We start from the raw sequence: 15,973 nt of genomic DNA on the forward strand, positions 1-15,973 counted from the left end.
GGTGTGTTGGCATGCACCTTTAAACCCAGAAAACAGAAGTCAAGAGGCAGACGGATATCTGATTTCAAGGTCAGCCTGAACTGAGCTACGTGGTGAGTTTCAGGCCAGCCTGGGCTACATAGAAAGCCTCTGCCTACAAATAAGTAGGTAAATATAACCCGGTAAGTGCATTCATTTGTTAGTAGCCACCGTGGTCTAAGTGGCTACTAACGAATTCACGCAGTTAACAGAGAATAAAGCCCCAAGAGCGAACTTGAATTGCAGGGCTGGGGCCTTTCCCAGACGCTCTGCAATCACGGCATAGGGGCCTACAGGCTGATAACCTCTGCGCCGGGCATTCCCTAGGACCCAAAGCGAACATTAGCAGCAGTGATCTCCACTCCAGGGCCACAGCTGAGTGCCCTCTAAACACTGCTTCTTTTGATCACAGCACACAGGAGTCTGCCTTCACGTGAACGCCATTGCAGACTGTCCTCAATGGGGCTTTAAGGAAACCTGCGAGCGTGCTGGAAACTCCACGTTGTTTCCTTCATATTCTATGGACAAACTGCTATTTCCCAGTAGTCTTTGGTATAGGATCTAAAAACAGCCAGTTTGCACACTTCCCAACTTACATCATCACAGCCTGTGATTAACTAATTATAAAAGCGCTTGCAGACAGGCAGCGTGAGCGGAGCCCCTCTTCCAGGTGACGTTCATCATCGTCTTATTCTCTAGCGCTCCCCGCTCCACCGAGAAGCAATTAAGCCTTTACCGGCTTTTGCTGGAAGGTACCGCAGCAGCCAGTGCTCAGTCTTTATTATCTTTCATCATGTTTGATGCCATCTGGTAGACACAAAACTGATTAAGATTAGTGTTCAGTGAGAGCAAAGCAGCAATTACCTATTTATCAACTCTGGGAGTGGCAAAGAATCCATTTCTCACTAAAGATTATTGCTATATATGGCGGGCGCTTTCTTCTCCCCAGGCCGGTCCCTGGTAGACCTCAGGCTATCACTTCACACTCTCCCACTGCCTCTGAAAATAGCCTTCACTGCTTACAGGTCCCTGTTTTTGACAGTCGAATAGAGTGTAATTTATAGTCTAAAAAGGAGTCCATGTGGCGTTTATTAAAATTAGTTAGCAAAGATCTTTTATCTTTTTGACAGACTAATCAAAGATTAAATGCTCGGTTATTTTCTTCACAGAATTAGCTACATTCTTCATCCTAAATGTACCTTTCCTCTCCGCTGGGGGGAGGGACCTAAGACAATGTGCTGAAAGGAATGTTTTTCCCCTGCCCTGGAGAGGGTGTGAGGGCAAAGCTAATAGCTAAGTGCTTTCGGTCACCTGACGTGGCCGCCTCCCTCCTGCAGCCAAAACTCCCTGGCTGGCTTGCTTTACCACAGCCATGAATAGGAATCATTGATGCATATACAGTAAAACTAGCAAAACAAAACTTAGGACTGGGCTGGGGAGACGCTGCTGTCAGTTTCTGACTTGAAAACTCGAATCACATCTTAAACATTTCATTGTTAAAAGTCAGCAGTGTTCTATCTGTGTTCTTTTTAAAATAGAGAAGAAGATCAGATAGAGGACACCCAGATAAAAACAACAACAACAACAACAAAAAACTTACATAGACGAAAAATAGCAGAGGGGTAGATTTTAAAGTTTTTCTAACATGGCAGTGGTGGTGCATGCCTTTAATCCCAGCACTCAGGAGGCAGAGGCAGGCGGATCTCTGTGAGTTCGAGGCCAGCCTGGTCTATACAGTGAGTTCCAGGACTTCCAGAACTACACACAGAGAAATCTGGTCTTGAAAAAACCCAACCAACAAACAAAATAAAAACCCAAACACAAAACAAAAGTTCTTCTTCTAAAACTACTAATACAAATCTAAGTTTATTACATCTTACTGAGGAGTCTGTGTCGGGGAGGTGATATGTCACATGTGTGGCCGTCAGAGGACAACTCCTTTTTCTTTTTCTTTTTTTTTTAAGATTTATTTGTTTATCACAACATATACAGTGTTCTCCTTATATGCCTGCAGGCCAGAAGAGGGCATCCAATCTCATTACAGATGATTATGAGCCACCTACCATGTGGTTGCTGGGAATTGAACTCAGGACCTTTCCAAAGATCAACCAGTACTCTTAACCTCTGAGCCGTCTCTCCAGCCCCAGAGGAAAACATTTAAAAGTTAGTTTTCTCCTATGATGTGAGTCCTGGGGATTGAACTCAGGTCATCAGACTTGGTGGCAAGTGTCTTTACCAAGCCGTCTCACTGGCCCCAAATTGAAATTTTTTAAATCTTAGTAAGATGTAATAAATTTAGATTTGTATTAACAGTTTTAGAATAAGTTTGTGTTTGGGTTTTTGTTTTGTTTATTAGTTGTTGGTTTGTTTTTTTTTTTTTCCAAGACAGTATTTCTCTGTGTATAGCCCTGGCAGTCCTGGAACTCACTGTGTAGACCAGGCTGGTCTCAAACTCACAGAGATCTACCCAAGCGCTGGGATTAAAGGTGTGATTAGAAAAAAACTTTTTTTTAATGAAACTTAAAAGTATATCTATTAATCTAGCAGGGGCTGGAGAAAGGCTCAGATGTTAAGAGCACTGGTTGCTCTTCCTGAGGACCAGGGTTCAAGTCCCAGCAACCACATGTGACTCACAACCATACCATCCTAGGGAGTCTGACGCCCTCTTCTGACCACTGCAGGTACTACAAATGTGTGGTACACAGACATATATGCCGGCAAAACACATAAAAATAATATTTTTTTTAAAGTTTTAAGTGGATTAATTGGTCAGAAAGTGCCTGTGCTGAGAAAAGGTCAACATATATACTATGAAGATGATTTTGAAATGGTCAGATTCCTAGAAATTACTTTTACAAAGTTATAACATAAACACTATTTGGTGAAAATTTGATAATTTGCCTGGAGGTAGATTAAGGTCATAAATTCTGTTGAAGCCAAAGCCTCGTTAGTTCCAGCTTTCTAACCAGGCTCCATGTTAAAGGGAGGGTCTGTCTCTCACCTGATTAGTATAGAGTTGGTGGATGAAAAGGGCAAAGCTCGGGGTTTAGAATATCACTGTTGAAGCTGGGTGAAGTTATTATAGTCAAGCAGGCTTGTTTGTGAGAAAGCGGCTTCTCACCCGCATCCCTAATAAGGAAGATACTGCTTCCAGTAGCAAGACATGCATAGTGCCTGAAGCAACTCAAATCCTCCCTGCTGGCAGGGAGAGACAGGCTGTCAGGTGGGCCCATGTGAGGAGTCATACTGGGGCCTGGGTTTAGGGTAAAGTTTTAGAACATTATGTCCCACAAATTTAAATGCCCAACAGAGTTCCCAGGGAAGTACTTTCTGCTTGTTGTCTTTTAGAGATCAAATGCGCTATGTTTGTGTTCTGCCCTCCTGCCGGGGCATCATACAGTGTTAATTAGCAAGTGTCCCCATGGGGTCCTGTGCTGAGCCCCCTTGGTCCTCATCTCAGGCTTTCTTTATTAGCTCCCCTGTAATTGGCGCTCTCCCAACTTCCTCCTCCCCTGGCTCACGGCCTACAAACGAATACAGCATCACGCTCATCCTCGTCCCACAGGATACAGTTGTGGTTAGTAGACCTCCAGTGTGACTCCAGGGATACTGGTTGGAGAACTCTTGTCAATGTAGTTATTCTCTGATCAGTCATAGACCTTGGCTGGGACACGCATCAAAAGTTATATTAGAATGAATACTTTGCAGTTTTGTAAATCATGGTTTATTCACATTTTGATTACAAAATCCAGATATGAATCATGTTTTATTCCCATTGTGTCAGAGCGTGACACAGTGAAATCTAGTAACCAGCGAGATGCAAACGTGTGGATGGCTAGAGAGACAAAGGTCTGGCGTCAAGGTTAAACCCTTAGTAAATAATTTCCAATTTAATTGCTATATAAATGGGGGGATTTTGTCTTTTCTGCTGAAATATAGTATCAAAATAGTCATAGGTAGTCATTATTACATTCCCTTATAGGTAGATATGGTTTAAATTAATTGCCAATTATCTTTCATCATGTGTAGGCTAACTATATATATGTGTATGTGTATGCATGCCCACACATACAAAATATCTCTGCACTAAATAATAAAAGGTGAATTTTAGGCTAGTAGCTTGAGTGTGGACTGTCCCTAAGTTCTCTATTAGAAGCGGAGTATGAAATCTGACTTCCCCTATTCTGCTTTTTTATTCTCAATTTGCTGTTTTAAAGTGTACTTTTTTAAATGCCTGATTAATAATTAATGCCCAGGAGTGGCAGGCACCCACTGGATTATCCAGATGTGCTAACCTTGTCTTCTTCTCTGTGTCTTCTGCCCAGGAGTGGCAGGCACCCACTGGATTATCCAGATGTGCTAACCTTGCCCTCTTCCCCGTGTCTTCTGCCCAGGAGTGGCAGGTACCCACTGGTTTATCCAGATGTGATAACCTTGGCCTCTTCCCCGTGTCTTCTGCCCTTTCTGTCCTAACACTGCTCTAAGCCGAAGGTGACTGATCAGCAAACCACAGCCATGCTCTTTGCCCCTGTCTCCTCTGCTCGGTGCCCTGCCTCTGCAGGACTTCCCCAGTCCAGTCTGTTCTTTGCCAGCCTTGCTTTGAAAACCCTGAGGACAGCCCTGCTAGCAAGGCTGTCGTCCTCGTCCCGCTGAAGGGTCACGTGCAGCCTGGTTGTGGCATGTCCCCTCTGATTCCCCAAAAGTTAAGAATAATAAGGCATCTGAACAGTCTAAGCATTGAATGAAAAGTTTCTTTGAGCATTGTCTGTCTGTCTGTCAAGAACTGCAGGCAACTGAGGAATTCTGAGAGCCCAGGAAAAAGGACATGATTTGGTTATCGAATACCAAATGGTCAGCCGGGAAACCAAATGGTCAGCCATGCAAGTAGCATTATACAGAGCAAGCAGGTTGTATGTATGCATTTAGGACTGTACATGAGTGTACGTGTTCATACATCTATATGTCTAACAGTGATTAATGAACAAAGGAAGCCATGAGTTTGGGAGATAGTAGGTATGTGTATATGGGAGGGTTTGGGGGGAGGAAAGGGAAAGAGAAAATGACATAATTATAGTCTCAAAAAAATCGAAGAATGAAGAAAACTTTTCTGTGGTAAGATTAAAGATGATCTATGAGAGCCATACATGGTGGCTCATGTCTGTAATCCCAGCATTCAGGAGGCTAGGGGGGGAGGATCCTGAATTTGAACCTGGACTAAACACTGAGTTCCTGCCCAGCCTGGACTACATACCGAGTTTCTAGGCCAGCCTGGGCTACATAGCAAGTCCTTGTCTCAGAAAAGATTTTAAATGGGTCTTTGTTTATTTATTATTTATGTATTTGTACATTATGGTTTTAGACTTCTGCCTTAATCTAGGCGTATGACTTACATTCTTTAATTTTAAGATTTGTTTTATTCCTAGCCCTCGTGGTAGCTGTTCTGCGCTTCATCCAGCTGAAACCAAAGGTTTTAAACCCGTGGCTGAATATCAGTGGATTGGTGGCACTGTGTCTGGCTTCCTTTGGAATGACCTTGCTTGGTAACTTCCAGGTACTTCCTTTGGCTTTTCCGCCTCCCTCTCATGCTGGTAAGATTATCCACTTCTAAGTTATTGCAGCCTAAGGTACCGTCTCCGTGTGACCCGTAGAATTTGTGTGAACTCAGAAACAAACACTGGAAAGATTATCCACTTCTAAGTTATTGCAGCCTAAGGTACCGTCTCCGTGTGACCCGTAGAATTTGTGTGAACTCAGAAACAAACACTTTGCACCTTGATTCCACATCCATTACCCTCAGGGTCGCCACGCCTGTTCCCGTCAGATGCGCGAGTGCTAACTGCCAATGCAGATGGCGTGACGACCTGGGAGTTATCTTAGAGCAGCCCAGCCGTGAGCTTCCTAAAAGGATGTCTTCACAGAGTGTTTCACGCTCTTCTTCATCATAAATCATATCCCAGTATGCTCTTGCAGAAAATTACTAAGATCACTGCCTCTTGATAATTAAACACTGACTAGCCGTCTTTGATGAAAGCACGCATGTCGGAATAACACGTTTCTATGAAAGTCAAGAGGGAAAGCCCAGAACTTCTCCAGAAACCCTGGTTCATCCTCCTAGAACTCAGAAGCCCAGGAGCATACCCGGAAGAGTGGTTTGCTTTGCCAATACCTCATTTTCCCCTTGTTCTGAATGACTTCATCTTTTTCCATAGTTGGATGATTTCCCTGCCTCTGTTCACTGCACACTGTAGTCCACCCTTCCCTGCTACAAACTTCTCATGAGCAAACAAAGAGATAGGTCTGACCCTCCCCCATCTGCCGAATGAACCCCAAATGCCACAGGCACTCCAGACGCTCTGCATTCTAGTGAGTGCTTAGTTGTTCTCTTACCAAAACACGCTCATGGCTTTTCTACATCTCTCTCTCCTTTTAACCCTCGCTCTTACTGATTCATGAAACCAGGACCATCTATTCCTCAAGACTTCACCTTGGCACACGGTAGCAAACATGTTTTGCATTGTGAGTTGTTTGGCATTCCCATTCCAGATCAAGCTGGATAGCCTGAAAGCTGCGTCCTTAGAGCATACTGCCTAGGATGATCAATCAGCAAGGGCGTGTCTACTGAGATTGCTGCTGAGATCATGGTGGTGGCCTGTCCTGCGCTGCCTGCCTGGGCTGCTCATGTAGGCACAGCTGAAAATAAATCCTGTTCGCTGCACCAGGGCTCTGAGCGTCCACGAATAGGAAGTGCATGTTTCCTCCTACAGTCCTAGGAGAACCCGGAAGTGGGTAGTCTTGGAGAATGACCAAATGTAAAGCTATGAATGGTGGCACTCGATATGAAGACTGGAGTGCCTGTCGCGGGTGCGATAATCAGCCCCCTGGAGGATGGGATGAGAATCGCTTCAGTCGCTGCCCCTCTTTATTAATTTATAAAGGTTTGAACCCTATGACTACGGCATTACCTATCTTAAAAGCAGGTAAAGGACTGATGGTAAATGAAACGGGTGGCATTTGATATGAGAGACTGATTTCCTGGATGTGAAATTTAGCTTGAAAAGTCATTATTTTAAATAAAATTTGAAAATATAGCTTTTGAGTTATGAGGGAGAAAGTGTCTTCCTAGCAAAGGGCAGGGGCTACAACCAAAAACAATAGGAAAATTATAAAGAAAAGTGTATTGATTTGATACAGCACTACAGCAACATGGCCGCACAGTCCCACGGCTGATGGTAATGAAGTTCTGAGATAATATTTCACCACAGCTTAAAAGCAGGTCTCACTTTTGTGTGTGCAGTTAAAATGCAGATGATTTCAGGAGTTTTTAGCGATAGGTGCCTTTTGTAAAACGGCTAGGTAATGATTCGGGGAATATTCACAGCTCTCACAACCAACTGCAATAGCAAGAGCCTCGGTTGTCGAACTCTGCAGAAGCCTTGAGTGTGGCTCTTCAGACCCAGTTCTTCATGGCCTGGGACTCTGGCTGACACCCAGAGCTTGCCATTTTCTTTATTACTATAGGAAAACAGACCCAGGGAATTCCTGTTAACACCGAGTAGGTTGAGTTCCAAGGACAGGCCGATTGTCCCCAGGGGTATCACGATGTGCCCATCAAATCTTCCTGGGCCAGAACTGGCGATTGTCAGTAAGCACGCAGCCGCATCCCAAGCTTCATTCCCTCAGTTCGGAACGCTGCGTCTGGGGTGTGTGCCCATAGAAACTTGACATTTCCCTTTTTATGTAATCTCCTGCTTTTTCATTTCCTTTCCTTAAAAGCTTTTTCTAGCAAACAAATTCAGGAAATAGATCCCTGCCTCTCGCAGGGTTTCCTAAACAAATGTTTTTAAGTTCCGGGAAAACTGTTTCTTTGCCCCCTCTGTAGATTTTCACCATTTGAGAGTGGAGATGAAAAAGTCTAGTTTCTCTGAGCTCTCTGGCCTTGCTGTCGAGAAGTTCTTCTCCCATCTTTCCGCTATATTTTTCATCCATCTACACAATTTCAGAATGAGTCTCCTCATAGCTTCTCTGTTCCCTAGCTCACAAATGATGAACAAATCCACAATGTGGGGACATCCCTGACCTTTGGGTTTGGCACACTGACTTGCTGGATCCAGGCCGCCTTGACACTCAAGGTCAACATCAAGAATGAAGGCCGGAGAATTGGGATTCCTCGGGTTGTTCTGTCGGCTGTCATCACGCTCTGTGTAGTCCTGTGTATCCTTTGAAGGCTTGTTGCCAGGGACAGTAGGACACAGGTAAGTTTTATATGACGAAGACGAGACTATGACCCTTCCTTGGGTGTGGGAAAACTGTCAGATCAAAGAGCGTCAGACCAACATGCCATAATGAAGCCATCACTTTGAAAATGGATAGCCAGGAGCTAAAGACGTGGCTCCGTGGTCGAGAGCACTGGCTGCTCTTGCAGACGGCAGGGCTTTGATTCCCAGTACCCACATGGCGGCTCACAACTATCTGCAACTCCAAATAGAGGGGATCCAACATTCTTTTCTCTCCTCCTCAGGTACTGGGCACACTAGGGGTGCCCATACATACTTGTAAGTCTTCTAAGGATGAATAAATAAAAACTAATAGGTATGGTGGACTATAGTCATAATCCCAGAACCTGGGAGGTGAAGGCAAGAGAATTGGGAGTTTAAAATATCATCCTTGGCTACATGATGAGTTCAAGACCACATTGGACTACATCAAACCCTGCCTCAAAAATAAAAGTAAGTTAAAATTAATTTTAAAAAACAATAAGATCAGATTTTTAAGCCAAAGAGAGACAGCAAACTAAACTACTAAAGCAGATTCTGATGTCTGAGGCTTCTTTTGGCTTAGGGGGAAAGTGTCATAATTCTGTCTCCAGTCATATAATATTCCATTTATGAAAATCATGGCACAAAAAGTCCAAAAAAAGTGTTGTAGGGTTTTTTTGTCATCTTAAAAAAAATTGGTCTATGACTTTAAGTCCTATTAGAGTTAGGACATTTGTTAGCCTTAACATGAATGTCAAAGGACAAATGTTTATATCTTTCAGGATTATGAATCTTCCTAGAGAACAATTTCAGGAACTAGACTACCTACAGTGCGTAGTCTTCTTGAATAAATATGAGGGTCTTTGAACTGCTGTTCATTTTCTTTTCTTCCCTCCGAGTTTGTTTGAACCAATGGAGAACAGGCAAAGAAGAGCTGGCTGAAAACCAGTTTTTACTCCTAGTAAACTGGGAAAGAATGGTTCAGACCCCATTCACACCCTATAGTCCGTTCACCTGCACATTAACAAGCAGAAGGGAAAGGTCTTGCTCCCTTAAAGCCCAGACAAGTCCCAAAGAGCCTGCTAGCTGGCGCGGGGCTCAGTGACATCACAGGAACCTGATCCGGTAAAAGTCGCCAGTTTCCATCTGTGTTGGTCACTTCTCTGTTGCTGTGATAAAATGCCCTGACCAGGAGCAGCTTAGAAGATAACAGGGTTTGTTTTAGCTTACAGAGTCTGAGGGCTAGGGTCCATCATGGTGGGAAAAGCATGGCCACAGACGGGGAAGCATGATGGTTGGGGCAGGAAGCTGGCCACTCACATTTTCATCCATACACAAGAAACAGAGAGAGAACAGAAGCAGGCAAAGCTGTAGATCTTCAAAGCCTGCACTCAGCAACAAACTTCCTGGGGCAAGACTCCATCTTCTGAGAGCTCCGTAAGCTTCCCAGACAGAGCCATCAACTGGGGATGGAGTTCTCCAATACAGGAGCCTAGGGTTGGCATTTCTCATTCTAGCCACCACCCCACCCCACCCCACACGTCAGTTACCCAGACGGCAGATGAAAAGCAAAATCAGCAGATTCATACCTAGCAAATTAGGAAGAATGGCTCAGGCCTTGTCTACACCTGTAGTACCCGTGTTTACTCACACAGGCTCTCCTTGGAAACCGGAAGGGGCGGGGGGGTCATGATTCTTAGGTGATCAAGCACAGTTAACAGTCACACGGTTCTGTTATCGTAACCAGCAGTGTTTGTTGAGCATTTGCTGTGTCTAACCATCAGCCTAAGCACTTGAAATGTATTGTTTCTACTAATCACGGGTGGAGAGTCAGGGGTAGGTTAATTTGTCCAGGATCACAAAGATTGTAGCGACCTGATAAAATATGATCAAAGAAATCAAAGCTGCCATTTCCCCAGTGAGCTAACACGGCCCTGGTGATATTTTCCACCCTCAGTTAGAATGTGTGCTGACTTGCAGTGACTCTCGGGTGACAGCTAATAGTTCTGATCGTGTTGCAGCTGGAAGCATGAGCTAGTTATCTGGGTTTCCTGGGTCTAGGCTCGGTCAAGAGACCAAAGATGCGGACTGGAGAGATGGCTCAGAGGTTAAGAGCACTGACTGCTCTTCCAGAGGTCCTGAGTTCAATTCCCAGTAACCACATGGTGGCTCACAACCATCTGTACTGAGATCTGGTGCCCTCTTCTGGTCTGCAGCATATATGTAGGGAAAACGCTGTATACATAAATAAATAAATTAAAAAAAAGAGAGAGAGAGAGAGAGAGACCAAAGATGCCTGACGCAGCTCCACCTGTCCTTTCACTCTCTTAAAGTCCCTGGAGATTATAGGTCTGTAATTTAAAGACAGAGCACAGACATATGTTCTCAGATACGTCTAGGGACGTATCTCATTTTTCTAAATGCATGTTTTTGGTTCTCAGACTCTTCATAGCTCACTAGAATATGCTATGGACTTCCTGCTCTTTTCTCAGCTCCTAGGCTTCCACACACACACAATCACATGTGTACATGTATGTGCATGCACACTTATGTATTACATACATACATTTCTTTTCTATAGGTTTATATACTTTTAGGAATGAGACCACCCTGATTTTTATTAGACTTTGTGATTCTTTTGCTTTTTAAAAGTTTTCTATTTATTTGTTTTTAGTTGTGTGACTGTTTTGCCTGCTTCTATGTGCACCACGTTTGTGCCTGGTGTCCTCGAAGGTCAGAAGAGTCATCCCCTGGTACTAGAATTATGGATGGTTCTGAGTCATCATGTGGGTGCTGGAAACTGAATGTAATAATGAGCTTAGAGGAGCCTGGAAAGATGACTCAGTGGTAAAGGGCACTGGCTGCTCTTGCAGAAGACCTGGGTCCAGTTTCCAGAATGCACGTGGTGGCTCACAACCATTCATAATTCCAGTTCCTGGGGCTACATCACTCTCTTCTGACCATGACATGGTGTACATACATACATGTACATCATGTAAGATGTATACTTCTTCACATGTAAGATAAAATTGATCAATTTAATTTTAAAATTAAAAAAATATTAGGCTTCATTATGGCATTTCATGTATATATAATGTATTTTGATCGTATTAACCCCCTTTTTAGTCCTTTTGTCCCCTGCTGCTTTTGTGAACCTTTTCGTTTTGAGACAGGTTCTCACAGAGTGCAGGATGACCTCGAACTCACTATATAGATGTTATCCATGAGCCTTGGGTTCTCCTGCCTCCAACCCCCCCACTCCCCGACCAAGAACTGGGGTTACAGGCACACACCACTCGTGGGTGGATGAGGTGACCAAGAGCTGGGGTTACAGGCATAGACAGCTCACTAAGCCTTTTTAAGTTGCTTCTCTTCATCTGGTCACAGGTTTTAAGGTGTGACCCGGAAGAAGACTAGCCTATACAGTATTGCCTAAAAGAAGAGCGGAGGGGTCACGTTGTTAGTCTTGCGAAGAGGAGACTGTTGTATGGAATAGCTGTGATGTGAAATGCTCATCAGAGAGACAGTCTGTTTTATACTCACGTTTAGTCCGGGTGCAGAGTTCAGTGGTTGAGGCGTGGCCCAGGTGTTTGTGCATGCCCACCAATTCAAACCTGTGTGAGAATGACCTCAGGCAAGCTGCCTACTTTGCCTTGGTTTCTTGAAGGTCTCTAAAACTGTCAGTGGTGATAGGATCGCTGGGAGGGTTAGGGGGGATTTTCTGTGAAGGCATCTAGAAATAAGCCTGGCACAGCACACAGATCAATAATGTCTAATAACACATGCAAACACCAGCTCTCAGCTCGACCTGCCACCTTACTTATGAGTGTGGCTCTGGTAATGGGGAGACTGATGTCTGGTTACCTTCCTTGACGGCTGCTCCGCAGACTTCATCCTCATGGCCCAAGACATCCACATGTACGCAGCCCGGGTCCAGTGGGGCCTCGTTATGTGCTTCCTGTTGTACTTCGGCACCCTGGCCGTGGAGTTCCGACACTACCGCTACGAGATCGTGTGCTCCGAGTACCAGGAGAATTTCCTGAGCTTCTCCGAGAGCCTGTCAGAAGCTTCTGAATATCAGACCGACCAGGTGTAACCCATCAGTTTGTCCTTGGGGGTGCAGTGGGTGTGACCAGGGAGGGGCCAGGAGGATACACTCACAGGACTTTGACACATCACCTCATGACATGTTCACATCCGCAGACACATATTCGTGGCCACATTTGCCAAAAGAGCTTTTCAGGGCGGGTTATTTCATTCATGAACAAGCACAAGCTCTCATGTGTGGAAATACACGCTGTCACACTGAAAAAAAAAATATGCACGACCGAGCCGAAAGCTTGTGCATGATCGCCTCCCCGTCCCACCCTCCCAGTATGCCTTGCTCCTTTCATCTTCACTTTCCGAACCTGGCATCTTCCTCCAGCAGAGTAAGGCTGACGGGATGTACCATAAGAATGATGCCAACTCCCGGAGTCGCCTTCAGGTCCGAAGGGCCTGGAGTGAGCTCAGGGGAGTTGTGGACACCCGCGAAGCATCTGTCGGGATGCACACTGCACTGAGGCTGTGACTGTGGCCTGCGGATGGCATGGGCAGAGCTTTGCCGCCAGGTTGACTTCTCCACCGTTCAGCAGTCGGTTTTATGGATCCAGTGAAAGGAGCATGGATGCAGAGAACAGCGGGAGAGAGACCCACTATCGCCATTTGGACTTGGCTCACTCTGCCTGAGAAAGATCTCCAACTCTGAACGTTCACCGGGATAGGCTGCCAGGTATGGCACCAGGTACAGTTGAGAGGGCATGGTTTAGTTTTTGCTTCCACGCTGTGTCCTGCACAATTCTGGGTTTATAGCTCATGGCCTGCCTTTTTTCTTTCTTTCTTTCTTTTTTTAAATACAACTCTCATGGTGTCTGTAGGCCTCATGAACAAAGATGTGAACCAAAAGCAAGAACATTGTTTTGGTTTCAGATATGACAGGGGGTGATACCTACAGGCTGATTTTATGTTTGAAGAAAAAAAATGTGCAGGGGGGGGAATTCTCAAAGGAGCACAAAGAAATCAGCACAGGGGTGGAGGTGGGGAGGTATGAGGGTGCCTGTGAGCTTTAGGAAAGACAGAAGGTTGGAATTCTTGCTGCAAATCCCTGCCAGGGGGGAACTTTTACATAGATGTGTTCTCCAAATTTTATAGTTCAGTGTCTGAGGACTTTTCAAATTTGGAATTTATAGAAGCTAATTAAAACACTGCCCTCCCCGAAACCACACTGGTACAAACAGAACCATAATGCTGAACATGGGTCTCTCATCTACTACAAGTTCAGAAGTGAGATTTAAAGCAAACGAGTTCAAGGTCATCCTAGATCCCTTGTGCCAACAGTGTGCCAAGGACACAGGCGACACCACCATGTCTCCGACCAAGAGCACTGTCTCAAGAGATCCCAAAATTCACAGGGGTCTGGGATACCCCAGGATATAATGTGAAGAATTTTGTAAATTCAGTCCAAAGTATAGCTTTCCACGGAGGGGCTCAAATGTTGTTTCATCTAAATCTGCACCCCAAAGCACCGTGCCTGGCACTGTAAGTATCCACTGAATAGGTTGTTTCTGAGGGAGGTAAGGAGTATCAAAGACATTCGAAGCTGACTGACAGGGAATGGAAGTCATCTCAAGTGAGGAAGGGGAGGAAGGAGAACAGGGTGAGACTCCCTCAGCGGTGAATGTGAGCCCCCCACAGCAGAGTGTTCTTATCGAAAAGGCAGTAAGTGTTCTTACTGTAAATAGTATGGGGTGATGTCTCAGTTTAAAACTGCTTTGGGCTTTCTTTTATTTTCTTTTTTATATTTTAAAGATTTTTATTAAAGAACAAACACAGTCTTATTTTTGGAGTCTACACACTCCAAGTTAACCAGCTTTTGGTGACCCACTTGTCTGCTATCTTAGGAGTATATGTAACAGCACATCTTAGCAGGATCTAGCAAAGTCTGGTGTCACTCACTGGGATCTGGCCACTAAATAAAGTGTTTTTTTTGCAAAATTGTGACTTCCTTGTTTGTCCCACTAACAGTTCTTCATGGGTGTGTGTCTGCATAGCCATGTTGGCTGGTAACAGCGTGCAGAACACTGTCTTTCTGTCTGCTGTTTTATTATGGATATAGCTCGGGGCAGGCAAACGGAAGAGAAGCATGAGGAAAGGAGGGCCAGGGGCTCCCTGCCCTCAGAGCATTCCGCTCTCCTGGCTCCTGGCTCCCCACAGCGTTCCTCAGCCTGGAAGCTATCTGCAGTTCACGGTTCAGGAGCAGGGCTGATAAGCCTCCATTCCCCAACTGCCCCTCCCACCTCCCAGAAGTGGGTGGGCTGGAGGTCTAAGCACTTGGTAGTTGAGGTAACCAGGCCTCATCCTGAAGGTACCTCAGCAGCATGAACTCTGGAACGCTAGAAGAGGTACATTATGAATAAAACATTGCTGTTAGTATTCTGTGGATGTTAGAAATTCCATGCCAGGAATAGAGACAAAAGCTAAACATCTTATTTGAGAAAATGTTTTCATACAATAAAATTTTATATTCTTTCTGCTCCCCAACTCCTCCTAGACCTTCTCCACCTCCAAACTCATCCAGAGTCTCTCTCTCAACAAAAAGCTAAAATCGAATCGAAGCAAATGAAAAAGAAAAGCAATAACACAAAAAATACAACAAAAACCAAAAAGCTCACAAAAGAACGTGTGTGTGTGTGTGTGTGTGTGTGTGTGTGTGTGTGTGTGTGTGTTAGCCAGCTACTCCTGAGAATGGACCTGCCTTAGAGTGTGGCTGATGTGACCAGTGACTCCATTCCAGAAAACAGTGCCGATCGCAAATAACTTCTTGGTAAGGTGTGGGATTTTGTGTCCATTTTCCTTCTCAGTGCTGAGATTTGTCTGGTTTGAACCCCTGGGTTTCATGGTCTGAGTTGATGAGGATGACTGACTGGTCCCTTCCTCAAGGAACAGGTCCCATGGAGATATGAACTCGGATAGCTGGGTTCTGAGTCCAGAGCGTTAAACATTACAGCACAAGAGCTGGTGCTCAGTGGGTAAAAGTGCTTGCTGATACACCTGGCAACCTGAGTTCGATCCCCAGGACCCAAGTGGTAAGACATGGTTACCCACAATGTGCTTTCTGACCCCCACATGAATGCCAGGACACGTGCACAAGGTAAATAAAAGTTTAATAAAGTACGGCCCCTGTGGTTGGTTAAAATTATAATACATAGGGCTGGAGAGTTGGCTCAGTGGTTAAGAATGTTGGCTGCTCTTTCAGAGGACCTGGATTCAATTCCCCACACCCACATGGTGGCTCATAACTGTCTGTAACCCCACTTCCAAGGGACCCAATGCCCTCTTCGACCTCTGATGGCTCATAAAACAGTGTACAGACATGCATGCAGGCAAAACATTCCTAAGTTTAAAAAATAATTATATATGACATTGGCATGGTTTGTCATTGTCTAGCTCTTTTCTCTCCTGAACTGCAAATTCTAGGAGGGTAAAGATTTTTATTCACCATGCACTTAGCACCTAGACTACTTCCTGGCCAGAGTTAAGTGATCCATACATTTTTCTAAAATAAAACCGTATCTGTGATCCCAACACTTAGGAGCTGAGAAAGGAGGATTGTAAATTCTAAGTGATCCTGACCTACACAGCAAGACTGTCCCGTTAAAAAA

General features: G+C 44.8%; 1 protein-coding gene across 2 annotated transcripts in view; it reads left to right on the forward strand.

The window, feature by feature from the left end:
* The window catches only part of Tmem150c (transmembrane protein 150C), a 75,575-nt gene extending 61,269 nt beyond the window's left edge, over window positions 1–14,306 (forward strand). For both annotated transcript variants that reach the window (XM_048426596.3, XM_085691588.2), the window contains exons 6-8: window positions 5,442–5,569; window positions 8,052–8,229; window positions 12,161–14,306. In XM_048426596.3, the coding sequence (XP_048282553.3) occupies window positions 5,442–5,569; window positions 8,052–8,229; window positions 12,161–12,369 (515 nt within the window). In that variant the 3' untranslated portion in view covers window positions 12,370–14,306. The remainder of the gene's footprint in view (window positions 1–5,441; window positions 5,570–8,051; window positions 8,230–12,160) is intronic.
* The last annotated feature ends 1,667 nt before the right edge of the window (window positions 14,307–15,973 follow it).

This window comes from Myodes glareolus, chromosome 8 (assembly GCF_982192425.1).
Source record: "Myodes glareolus chromosome 8, mMyoGla1.1, whole genome shotgun sequence".
NCBI classification, from domain to species: Eukaryota; Metazoa; Chordata; class Mammalia; order Rodentia; family Cricetidae; genus Myodes; species Myodes glareolus.